Source organism: Musca autumnalis, unplaced genomic scaffold, assembly GCF_047663935.1.
Source record: "Musca autumnalis isolate F117 unplaced genomic scaffold, ASM4766393v1 scaffold_2, whole genome shotgun sequence".
Lineage (NCBI taxonomy): Eukaryota > Metazoa > Arthropoda > Insecta > Diptera > Muscidae > Musca > Musca autumnalis.
In genome coordinates this window covers 247,496,413-247,510,296 of record NW_027411755.1, presented here as the reverse complement: position 1 = coordinate 247,510,296, position 13,884 = coordinate 247,496,413, and the positions used below count along the sequence as shown (strand labels likewise).

At 38.3% G+C, this 13,884-nt stretch overlaps 1 protein-coding gene across 8 annotated transcripts in view; it reads left to right on the top strand.

The window, feature by feature from the left end:
* S (EGF receptor activation regulator Star) overlaps positions 1-13,884 on the top strand; it is a 176,029-nt gene that overhangs the window by 103,669 nt on the left and 58,476 nt on the right. For 6 of the 8 annotated variants that reach the window (XM_073971325.1, XM_073971329.1, XM_073971327.1 and 3 more), the window contains one exon: positions 9,998-11,279. In XM_073971325.1, the coding sequence (XP_073827426.1) occupies positions 10,175-11,279 (1,105 nt within the window). In that variant the 5' untranslated portion in view covers positions 9,998-10,174. Of the gene's footprint in view, positions 1-9,144; positions 9,347-9,997; positions 11,280-13,884 lie in introns of those variants that run through there. The other 2 variants (XM_073971332.1, XM_073971328.1) reach the window with 2 other exon arrangements.

Sequence of the window (13,884 nt, the reverse complement as noted above, 5' to 3'; positions counted from 1 at the left end):
CAGCATTACTGAGACCTTTGTCTCAGCATTACTGAGACTTAGTCTCTGCTATTCTGTGACTTTTTTCTCAGCTATAATGAGACTTTTGTCTCAGCATTACTGGGACTTTTGTCTTAGCATTACTGAGACGCTTGTCTCAGCATTACTGAGAGTTTTGTCTAAGCGTTACTGAGACTTTTGTCTCAGCATTACTGAGACTTTTGTCTCAGCATTACTGAGACCCTTGTCTCAGCAACACTGAGACTCTTGTCTCAGCAATACAGAGACTCTTGTCTCAGCGACACTGAGACTCTTGTCTCAGCAACACGAATACTCTTGTCTCACAAAGCTGAGACTCTTGTCTCACAAAGATGAGACTCTCGTCTCAGCTACACTGAGAGACTCTTTTCTCTTGCAACACTAGGACTTTTCTCTCAGCTATATTGAGACTTTTCTCTCAGCATTGTTGAGACTTTTCTCTCAGCATTACTGAGACTTTTCTCTCAGCATTACTGAGACTTTTTTCTCAGCATTACTGAGACTTTTGTCTTGGCGTTACAGAGACTCTTGTCTCAGCGACACTGAGACTCTTGTCTCAGCAACACGAAGACTCTTGTCTCACAAAGCTGAGACTCTTGTCTCAGCAACACGAAGACTCTTGTCCCAGCAACACTGAGACTCTCGTCTCAGCTGCACTAAGAGACTCTTTTCTCTTGCAACACTAGGACTTTTCTCTCAGCTATATTGAGACTTTTCTCTCAGCATTGCTGAGACTTTTCTCTCAGCATTTCTGAGACGTTTGTCTCAGTATTACTGTGTGCCTCAGCTATACTGAGACTGTTGCCTCTGTATACTAGGACTTTTGTTTCAGCTATACTGAGAGACTCTTTTTCTCTTGCAACACTAGGACTTTTCTCTCAGCTATATTGAGACTTTTCTCTCAGCATTGCTGAGACTTTTCTCTCAGCATTACTGAGACGTTTGTCTCAGCATTACTGTGACTTTTCTCTTATCATTACTGAGACTTTTGTCTCAGCATTACTGAGACTTTTGTCTCAGCATTACTGAGACTTTTGTTTTGGCGTTACAGAGACTTTTATCTCAGCATTACTGAGACTTTTGTCTTAGCATTACTGTAACTTTTGTCTCAGCATTACTTAGAGTTTTGTCTCACCATTACTGAGACTTTTGTATCAGCATTACTGAGACTTTTGTCTCAGCATTACTGAGATTTTTGTCTCAGCATTACTGAGATTTTTGTCTCAGCATTACTGAGACTTTTGTCTCAGCATTACTGAGACTTTTGTCTCAGCATTACTGAGACTTTTGTTTCAGCATTTCTGAGACTTTTGTCTCAGCAGTACTGAGACTTTTGTCTCAGCATTACTGAGACTTTTGTCTCAGCATTATTGAGACCTTTGTCTCAGCATTACTGAGACTTTTGTCTCAGCATTACTGAGACTTTTGTCTCAGCATTACTGAGACTTTCGTCTCAGCTATTCTGAAGCACTTGTCTTAGATATGGACACTTGTTCATCAAAAATATTCTTAAAAATCCATGATTTTTTTTCTGAAAGTCCTTCAAAGATCCTTAATTTGCACAATTCCTTTATATATCGTTTGCTCATAATATACATACACGTGAGTAGGGTATCACTTAATCCGCACCCTTCCTACTATAACCATCTTTCACATACTTCTCAATACAAGTGTGAATAAGCTGACCCTGATAGTTTAACATCGCTTTTTTATCGCATTGCTAAAATGTGTGAATGATTCAATAATAATTTTCTCTATTTTCATGTGGACAGACATATTCAATTAGTGTAATGAAAAATCATTCATAAATTTCAATATTGAAAAATAAAAAAAGAACTACGGGTTAAAGAGAAAACATTTTGGAATGGTGGCTAGGCGAAAAAAAACAAAGTAAAGCAAGCAAGCCATTTTAACCCGGCATTTCATTGTAAATTTCACAACTATGGGAAATATAACAGCAACCAACACCACAGCCAGCAAACAAATCAGCGGCGGCGACGAAGAAGTTTAGCACACTCAACGGTATTTGGCGGCATTGTTCATTCATCCAAAAACCAAAAGCAGCAGAAAAAGGAAAAAAAAGTAAAAGCATAAAGAACCAAACCGAATCATCATCGCATAAAATGCGTAAAAGTATTTCGTTGAAGCACAACTGAACTGAACAACAGCTGAATAAAATGAAGTGCTTCGAAATAATCTCCTTCCTCACTCTTCAATATTTCAATATTCACGTACCGTACCGTACTGTGTGGTGTGTGAATCAAGTTGTTTTATTCTCCAGATTTCATTTTAATTCAACAAAAGTGATAATTGCAATTCGAAAGTGTTGAAAATCTTAATTTCCATCCATTTGTCTTTAAATTAAATTATCAGAACTTCTATTTATAACATTTCGTTTCGATTTTTCTTTATTGTTTTGATTGGAAAATAGTCATAAGATTTTCAATAAGAATATAAAGAAATGATTTACTTTATATACTGGAGATTATTTTGGGAGGGAAGGGTTGATGGAAAGAAATATTAATAGAAACTTAATGGAAATTTATCAGGTGTGGGAACAAATTTTAGACTCACATGATAACTAAAATTATTTAAGGAAAGTCCGTCCTACAAGTAACAAAAATTGGAAAACTAATGTCAAAAAAGTAAAAATGACCTGTTGTATCCCAGAGATTTCCTACAAATACTATGACTTTAATTGCATCAGATTTTATACGAGATTTTTATATTAGGACACTTTTCTCTTTTCTATTGCGACCCCCAAATATTATCCGACCATCACCATAATCAATAGGCTTCTTACTTTTACTCTTTTTTGGGACCCCCATCAACACCCAAAATTTGGTGACGATCCGATCAACATTGCGAGCTATAGCGTGATTACAAGGTTTAGATGGACAGACGGACGGACGGACACACACAGACAAATCGACTCAGCTCGTCGAGACATTCATTTTGGTATATATATGTATGGGCTTTTTGGCCAAACCAACTTATAATACCCTCCGCACATAAGTGGGGTGTAGGGTATAAAAACACAATTATATTTCTAAAAAACATTCAATAAATTCTTACAAAAATCGACGATTAGGGAATACATCTCACCTCACAAAAGTCCAATCTTAAGGTCCTTTAAAAATATTCCTTACAAATTCGACACTTTGGAAATATTCTTTAAAAAAATCACAATTTTTGTCTCTATGTCTCTAAAACAACTTTAAAACAAGTAAAAACGGCGTTAAGTCCAGCCGGGCCGAACTTGTTATACCCTACACCACCAGTTGTATGGAAGTAAAATGGAACAATTCGTTTCCTTTCGTTTACGAAGAAGACTAATTATCAAATTTCATCAATTTCGGTAAAACAATGTGGCTAACCTTCAAAATACCGAAATTCGGAAGGTACCGTTATATGGGAGCTATATCAAAACATCGTTCTATACCTACACATTTCTGGCGGAAAGATTTTAGACTTAAAGAAGAGTAAATACCAAGTTTCCTACATTTCGTTACGATAATGTGGCTGAAACCTTCAAAATACCGAAAATTAAGAGGTATGATTCTATAGGGATATAGGAAGACGTAGACCTATACTGATAATTCTCTTCTGGAATATTTTATAACCCCATGGACGACTAAATAACAAATTTCAGTCTTTCGGTGGGATATTGACGTCACAACATTCAGAATTACGAAAATCGGGAGGAACCGTTCTATGGGGGCTAAATGCAGGCTTGGACCTGTACCGACAAATTTTTGTTGTACCCCCAAAGAAGACTAAATACCAAATTTCAGCCATTTCGATGGATTATTGTGTACCGTTCTATGGGGGCTATATTAAGGCGTGGAAATATACCGACAAATTTCATATGGAAAATGTTAGACATTTCGATGTGATAACGATGCTAAAACCTTCAAAATACCGAAAATCCGGAGGTACCGACAAATTTCTGGAGGAAAGTTTTATACCCCCAACGAAGACTAAATACCACATTTCAGCCATTTAGGTCCATTATTGTGGCCACAACCTTCAAAATACCGAAAATCCGGAGGTACCGTTCTATGGGGGCTATATGAAGGCGTGGACCTATATCGACAAATTTCTGGGCGAAAGTTTTATACCTCCAACGAAGACTCAATACCAAATTTCAGACATTTCGGAGTGATATAATAATAATTGTTCCACAAACATCCCATAAGGGACAAGGGAGACTTCTCTCATATCAATGAGTGCACCCCGATTCATATTAGCTCAATGATATGGGACCTACAGTTTATTGCCGAGTCCGACGGCGTGTCTAAGACACCACTTTTGTAGAGAAGTTTTACATGGCTGAAATACTCAGGAAATGTCGCCAACATTACTGAGGGGTATTTTGCCACCGTTGAAAAGTGTTTTGATGTTGTCTGACCGGGGAATCAAACCCACGACCTTATGTGTGCAAGGCGGGTGTGCATACCATTGCACCACGGTGGCACCCGGAGTGATAATGAAGCTAAAACCTAAAAAAAAATCCGAAAATCGGGTGGTAGCGTTCTATGGGGGCTATATCAAAACGTGGACCGATATAGCCCATTTGCAATACCAAACATCCTAGGAGTAATAGAAACTCCTGTAATAAATTACAAAGCTCTATCTTGATTTCAACAGACACACGGACAGCATTTATGCTAACGAGGGTATATACACTTTCATACGGGCAAAATGTGCCTCATCCAAATAATGGTTTTAGAACTGAAGTATGTTTGGACGAAATGTGTTTCAGACAATTTGGAGTCGATTGAGCAATGTCCGTCCGTCTGTCTGTCTGGCTGGAGCGCACGATAACTCTCGAAGGGATGAACCGATTCGGTTCAAATTATGGCTTTCGTAATATTTTGCCCAAACTTAGTTTAAGTTCGAAGATGGGCTATATCGGTCCACTCCTTCCGGCACCTCCCATACAAAAGTTCGAAAATGTTCGGAAAATTTGTGTGCACGATAACTCTTGAAGGGAGTAACCGATTTGGTCCATACTTGGGACATCGTGAAATGTCTACCAGACTTAGATGAGGTTCCAACATGGACTCAATCGGCCCACTCCTTCGGGTACCTCCCACACAAAATTTCGGATAAGTTCAGTTTGGGACCTGCTCTCCAATCGTTTTGATTTCTGTTGTAACAACTTGTATTCACGGCCCCAATACGGCGGTACAAGTTTCATCAGGGGCAAAACCATATCCTGAAAGGTTCAAAAACCCCTATGACACCGTGTGTAGTGGTTGGAGTGCAAGATAACTCTCGAACGGATCTGACGATTCGATCCAAAATTTGACCTTGATAATATTTTGTCCAAACTTAGTTTAAGTTCGAAGATAAGCCATATCGGTTCACTCATTTAGGTACCTCCCCCACAAAAGTTCAAAAATGTTCGGACAAATTGTGCGCACGATAACTCGTGAAGGGAAGGACCGATTTGGTCCATACTTTACACATCATAATATATCTACCAGATATAAATCAGGTTCGAATATGGACTATATTTGCCCACTCCTTCGGTTAGCTCCCACACAAAATTTTGGATAAATTCACTTTCAGACCTGCTCCCGAATCACTTTAGTTTTTGTTGAAGCAACTTGCATTCGCTGCCTCAATCGCGACAGTAAAAGTTTTTAGGGACAAGTCCATACTTCTTGAGAAAACAGCCCGAAAGTTGTAAAAAACCCCTATGGCACCATATGTAGTGGCTGGAGAGCTTGATCCGAATACTACGTTCATTCACACTTATCTATCGTTATCGCGGCAAATTTTTGAGGTTTAATCCTATCTATACTTTTGTCGGTTCATACGCCCAAAATTTTGAGAACCTTCTAAATACATAAGTTTTTTTTTTTGGGAAAAAAGTATTTCAATCCACACAGGCTGAGGGTATATCTCTGTCGGCATAGCCGACTGATACTTTTTTACTTGTTTCCCGTATTAATTACAGCTTTTTTACACATATGGAAATGTTTATGAAGTTGTATATGATAATTTTTAATATTAAGGAAGATATAAAAACACAAAAACGCTCACATTTTGATGAAAAATAATAAAAAAGTCGAAAATTTAATTTGATCTTGAATTCTTTGTAGCTTCTGCACCAGGAAAAAACGATTCTGAACCACTGTGCATCGCTAGTCTATCCCGAGAACAAAATATACGAATTATGATTCCACGTGGGAATACAGCATCTCATGTGGAATCATACTATGAAAACTGGTTTCTCTATGCATAGTAAAGATTTTCATAAAAATTCTACATTGCTTAGGGAACTCTACATTGGGCGCCATTCTCTTTAATAACATACATTGTCATGATAGAAAATTAATTTGCATAGCTGACCTAGTTTGGCCGTCACTGTGATAGCAATAGCCAGATACCTATGCCTAGCTAAAATTTTCATAAAAATTATGAGTGGTTTAGGGGGCCCCGCGTTGGGCGCCATTTATACATTGTCATAATAGTAAATCAATTTGCATAGCTGGCCAAGTTTGTGTGCCAGTAGCTCAATACTTGATGAAAACGTATAAGTCGACCAGTTCTTGCCGTTAATATTAGGATATTAGAGAAGTTATTAATGGTATATAATATAGTCTTCAATCTGAACTAAAGATGGAAAAAATGTGAACTTTACGTAAAAACTCTCCCTTTCAACCCGCTGATTTGTCCACGGCCTTATTCACTACGCAGAACCTTTCTTTCGACGAAAAGCTACGATGTTCGTTTAATTGATGAGTTTCTCAGGTGGTCTTACGTTGGGCGCCATTCTCTTCATTTGCATAGCTGACCAAGTTTGGGCTCCAATATGGTGCCAGTAGTTCAAAACCTTAAAAAGTGTAAGTGGTGCAGTACTCGCTACAAAGGTTAGAATATTAGATAAGTTTTATTATAAATGGTCTATAATATGCTCGTAGTCTTCATTTGAGAAAATAAAGGTCTTCTAAAAGATCATCAAAGGTTAAAGTTGTTTGACAACTATAGCTTTCCGTATAACGACGAGGCCGCAATTGGCATAGTTAAAGTAGTTCATCCACTAACCAAACGAGTACTCTAGACGAATTAAACTAAACTTCGTTATCTCTATTAAATGATGAGACTGACCTAGTTTTTAAGAGAAAATATAGAGGTTATTGATTTAACAAAATCTAAAACAAGCGTCAAGCCACAGGCCCACGGATATTTGCATTGAAACTCTACCCGCTGAATTGTCCACGGCTATTTTTTGTACTAATTGAGCACTCAGCTGTGCTTCCATCGATGGACGCAGAAGCAAAATCAGCTGGATTTATTTCTATAAGGAGTAATACATAATAGGGGACTAGTTCTCTATGAATGCATACTGCCGTCATATAAACGATTTTCCGGTTGGTAGGTCCTACGTTGGGCACCGTTGAATTATAAGGCCTATCAGAAGTTAAACATGAACAAGTAAAAAAAGTATCAGTCGACTTTGCCGACAGAGATATACCTACAGCCTATATGAATCGAAAATTTCATCTACGTACAGAATTTTATGACTCTTTTTGGACATTTGAACTTGCCGACAAAAATGTGGAGTTCAAAATATTGCGGAGGAGGTAATTTAAGGAATGGACCGACATAGTCCGTTATGGAATTTGATCTTATTTTGGAAGTTGGATCTTTTCGATTGATATAGCGCCCACCAGTCACTTAGTCGATCATAGTATAACTTTTGGATCAGTATGCCAGGAAGCATGGACTTGTCCACGAAAAACATAATCTCGCTGTTCGAGAGTTATCGTGCCCTCCAGCCAGCCAGACAGACAGACGGACATTGCTAAATCGACTCCAAATTGTCTGAAACGGATTTCGTCCAAACATACTTGGGGTCTAAAACCATTATTTCGATGAGGCACATTTTGCCCGTATGAAAGTGTATATACCCTCTTTAGCATAAATGCTGAGGGTATAATGAGATCTTTGCATTTTTACGTACCAGAGGAAATATTGCTTGTTTGTCGGGCCACATTGGCATAGTTACACTTCTTTAGAGGAACTGGATCTAAACACAATATGGAGTTACTCTAATAATTATGTTATCCCCACGTTGGGCGCCGTTCTCAAAAATACCTAAAATTTTTGTGGATAAATATTTTTGAAATTAGTCAATTTTTTAAGGACACAAGCCCCAAAATCTCTTTGAAGTTATGTCCGGGCACGGGTTTGTATGACTAAGGATTGCCTGTATAAAAATGCAGATCATATCAATTCCCGATGTTCAAACTCCACTAAATGGAGACCGGTCTTCATTTCATAGATTTAACACCTCCAAGCTTTTATTGAAGATTTTCAAAATTCCTCTGCTGTTGCCATGCGAATTTGGTCAATTATAAATTGAACATTTTCTTGTTTTCGTTTCTTGGACTGCATACCACAACAAAATAATTGGAATTCTTGGGAAATGACAGGAACATATTTGGCTTATTCACTGCAAACCTTGGCTCCAAGCAATGCTTTGCTTGGAATTCATAATTTGTGCCAAAGAAAAATATGCTTATGGCCTTAGGCGAAGATATCTCTTGGCTAAGACAAAGGCCAAAAAAGGATATTCCAAAGTTTGGTGGTCCACATTGTAGCTGTTGGATGCTGGCCGAGAGGCATGGGCATTAGTTTGGCTAAACACTAATTTCAATTTGACTAAATGTTGGCAGTTCAATTTCCAATTTTTTTTTGTTTTGGATTGGTCCAGAGTTTTTGTTTTGCTGTTGCTTCTTTGCGCCGGCCACCACTATTACCGCTTCACTGCACATCTGAGTTTAAGATGAGAGTTTTTTTTTTTTTTCGTTTGAGCCATCAAAAATGTCTGTTTAAGAAAAAAGGAAGAAACATCTGCTGCTTGACTGTTGTTTTTCTCCCGTCTTGAAAAAGAGAGTAAACGTTGGAGAGGAGCAAGCAATACCACTTGCTGCTGTATACTGGGCATGCATCACAACAACGACCACCACCATCCAGCCATCCATAGGTTGAACTTATTTCAATACAGAGAGTATTGAAACTCTGAATTGAAATTGGAATGTTGTGCGGAGGTTTTTTGTGCGCTCATTCCTCATTTGTTTTGTAGTCGTTCAACACATCAAACGTACCTTTTTTCTGGCGTGGTGTGGATTTGTTTTCTACGTCGTCTTGTCTTCTTCATTCTTTTCGAGACCCAAAAAATATCAACAAAAACAACAATACAATTTTTACGAGTTTGTAGCGCGTTGCGGCGGCGGTTTTTAGTGTGCAGCAGTAACATTTGGAAAACAGAAGAAGAATAAGAAAAATACAAAACAATTTTTTTTCGATGGTATGTCTGTCCGCGGCATGACGTTTCGATTGTTGGTAAAGTGTTCTTATGTTTGTGTGTGTGTGTCGGTCTGTCTGTGTTTTTAAATGTTTTTTTTTTGTCGAAAATGCCGCATGTTGATCTTGTAGATTGTTGCACTTACTCTCTATCTCTCTCACTCGATTTTCCTTCTCTCTCGCTCTCTTGGAGGATCGGAACCTCTCATGCATGCGGTTTTTTGTTTTTGTAATTTTTTTGTATAGATTTTTGACAGGTGGTGTTTATTTCGGTTCAGTCCATATGACCGACCAACAATTGTCTTCTTCCAAGATGATGTCGGTGAGAAGAGGAGCATATGAGGGAGGAGTAGGAGAACATTTGAAGTGCCACTCTTCAGATATTATTTTTTGTTGTTGCTTTGTTGTTTTATTTTTTGTTTGGGCGGCAGATTTGTTTTCTAACAATTCAATGATTCTTGGTCTTCTTCTTTAGTTCAAGTTGACGTTGAAATCCTCCAACATCCTGCATCCAACCATCCATCGATCCATCCATCCAATGTTAATGAACTTTTTTAAGGGGTCTTTGAGAAAACCACATATTGTGCGCCATTTGTTCTTTAATTTTTTTTGTTTCTAAAATTTTAATATCTTTTTCTTTTCTTTATATTTTCAGTGGTGATCCAGTGGTTCCAGTAATGAATCCAACAACCCAGCAAACATGTTGATTAGCAATTTACGAAATTTTCACAACATTTATAAATAATTAACTTCCGAGTATTGGAATAAAAACGAAACAACACAACGCGAGAGAGCAAGAGAGTCATAAGAGAGGTGGGAGAGTAACAAAATTATGTCTAAACTTGAAACAACAACAACACTGGCGGCGGCGGCAAAGGCTTTGGCAAATGAGCAGAACCTACTGCAACGTTGCGAAAGGGTCGTTCAGTCCACAACAAGTGAAAATCCCAGTACCACCCCCCAACCAACCACCACAACATTGTCATCACTATCACAACACACCAGCAGTCCCCACACCCAACACAGAAGGCACAGCTCTCTTAGTGGGAGAGTCTGTAGCAAATCGTCATTGGTAAAGTCTGCTTCCATTACCGATTTAGCAAATAAATTAGAAGAATATGAAAATATTACACTGCCCGATAGGATTAGCACAGAACGAATTGCTGCTGCGGCGGCGACGTCAGCGACGACATGTAATCGAACCACAATTAGTGCTACACCAAAAAGTGATTACCACCTCCCCTCATCTGTCGATGAGGTGGATAGTGATGAAACACGAAGGCGAAGATTGGCAAACTCCTCCGCCGCCACAACCAAAGATTGTTTAGAGTCCTATGATGAACCCGATCATTTACAGCATCGTTTTAGTCGAACAACAGCAGCAGCAGGATTATATAATGCGCGGCATAATTTCTCCTCTGCCTTGGATAATGGTTTCAGTGATTTTGGGGGTGGTGGCTGCACCAGTGGGATGAGTAGTGCGTTTAGTTCACCCTCAGCCAGTACAGTATCATCGCCCCTATCTACGCCAACAAGACTTTCGCCACAGCATTTGCCACGACATCATCACCAGCAGCAGCATCAGTCATCATGTTGCCAAAAATCCTCAACATCAACGCCAGCATCACTAAAAAATTCCTGCTCCTCCTCAATTTCAGCTAAAAATCTTCATCTGCACGATCACGATTATCAGCAGCAGCAACAACACCAGCACAAACATCACAACCCCCACAACAATCACCACCACCATCATCATCATCATCCTCATCTTCACCACATAACAGCGTCATCTTGTTCGGCAAACGGAAGTAAAAACCTTAAGAAATTTGATCCACGTCTGGGACCATCGCCTTATCGTCAACTATTGCCAATCGCATTGTGTATTCTATCATTTGCGACTGTGTTCAGCATTTTAATTGTTTACATGGATACGACAGGTGAGTCTCCCACAAAAAGTTTTTTTTATTTTATTCCTTTTTTGTTGTTGTTATTGTTGTTTGATATTTAAATAGAAATTAGAGAGGATATTTTTCTAATTTCCGCCGTTTTTGTTATTGTGATACGTTTTTTTGATGATCCCTTGAAAGAGGGAAGAAGGAAGATGGTTGGGTCCGCTTAGAAATGGGGTCATATTTGGTGTTTTTTAGATAAGCGGATGTTTGTTTTGTCAGTGAGAGTAAGGTGGGTGAAATAATCGCCGATTTCAACATATCTCTTAAACGAAAAGACGGTTCACTTTGGCGATGAAGTTTTTTCAGAAATGTACACTCATGCGATCCGATTGCTTTTAAAGGGCGTAACAAAGAGAACAAATTAATTACTAGGTGATCAAGACATGGTCTAACTTCGTGAAGAAAATTATATGGAGAAAATACTAAATAAGACCCACGTTGGGCGCCACTTATTCTATTTTTTGGATTACACTACTCTTACCCTCTATAGGTATGCCAAGAATACCGAATAAACACCACTAATTTGTTTCTTTACATTGGGCGCTATTTATTGGTTTCCGTTTTTTCCTTATAATCAAGAGGCGATATTAGAGTCTTCTTTCCCGAAATGGCGAGGTCTTTAATCTTTAGTTTAATTATTTGTAGTCCCACGTTGGGCGCCACTTACTCTATTTTTTTCAAGAAAATTTATAAAATTATTGCATACGCAATGCAAATGAGATTGGCAACAGAACTTGAGTAGATTTTTAAATGATACAATTTACGTTGGGCGTCAGCCGATGTCCAAAATCACAAGCTTTCGCAGCATTAGCAAAAACTTAAAAACTATAATGGATACCTTAAATATAGGGGCATCCTATCTAGTTGTGTGGCGATTTTGACCTGGAAGTACACAGCCATATGTGTACAAAAATAATCGGATTTTTTGAAACTGCACTTACTCTCTAAGGCTCTGATAGCAACAGAATTTAAGTAGATTTTTTAAATGATATAATTTACGTTGGGCGCGACCTAGATCGTTATTACCAGCTTCCCCTAGCTCCGTGATTATCATTAATGTCAAGCGTTAGACGCCATTTAATTTACCGTTCAATTTTAATCCTAAAACTATATGACTCGATCAATTCAGAGCAGAAGATATAATGCTATCATATTGAGTAGCGTCGAATCCGACAGATGTAATATTCTTGTCAGCGATTGCAAGGCAGCAATTCCAATCATTGGGTGGTCATCATCAGTCATCAGTTTATCATCAGAAAGGGATATAACAGACAATTGCACCCACGTTGGGCGCCATGGAGGTATGGAAAGAGGTATGGATTGGATTTGAACTCCGAAAAATATATAAAATACATTCATGATAGTAACATTCAATGTATGGTGGAATATTATTCCTCATTGGGTGAACTAAGCTCCATCGAAAATTTAATGGATTGCAAAATCTCATACTTATATAATCTGCTCATGAAGCACGAAATATAGAGACATTTGGACACACATTGGGTGCCATTTGAGTAAGGTGGAACCTTAATTACGTTCTACCAAAAATGTTATATTCTCTTTAGGGATCAGCCATTTTTTCCAAGATTTTCTTTAAATAATGTATATACCAGTCCTATGTAGTCAGAAAGGGATATAAGAGACATTTGGACCCATGTTGGGCGCCATATGGGCGATTCTTGGGAGTATCACTAAAGTAAGGGGGAAAATTATTCCTCATTGTGTGAATTATGATCTAGCGAAAATGTAATGTTGTTGTAAGAAGAGGAAAAAACACATGCTTATATTATTCTTCACATAATGTCTGAAATTTCATTCAGTATCATTCAGTGTTATTGGGAACATAATATCTCTCTCCGCGAATTTCGTTTCACCAAGAAGAGAAGTCTCCCCTGTCCCGCCTGGGATGTTTGTGGAACAATTATTATTATAACAAATTTAATAGTATTGCCCCATGTAACAGCAGGCTAATATTCTTAAAAACGCCGTGTGAACTGAGCTATGGATGCATTAGGACCCACGTTGGGCGCCATTTATTTGGACAAATAATATTTTTTGGAAATGGAAACAATACAGCCTGTGTATATTGAAACAATTTTTTCCCAAAAAACGTATGTATTTAGGGGGTTTTAAAAATGTTGGGCGTTTGAACCGACAAAAATGTTGATTAGGATTAAAGATCAAAAGTTTTGCGGAGGAGATACTAAAAGGAATGGATCGACATTATTGACCATTATGGAAGTGGATCTCCAGCCACTACATATGGTGCCATATGGGTTTTTACACCCTTCGGGCTGTTTGCTCAAGAAATATGGACTTGCCCCTGAAAAAACTTTTACCATCGTAATTGAGGAAGCTAATGCAAGTTGCTTCTATATCAGGTCTTAAAGTGAACTTATCCGAAATTTTGTGTGGGAGGTACCCGAAGGAATGGGCAAATATAGTCCAACTTTAAACCTGATCTACATCTGGTAGATATATTAGGATGTGTAAAGTATGGACCAATTCGGCCACTCCCTTCAAGAGTTACCGTACGAACAATTTTTCCGAATATTTTTGAACTTTTGTGGGGGAGGTTCCTAAAGGTGTG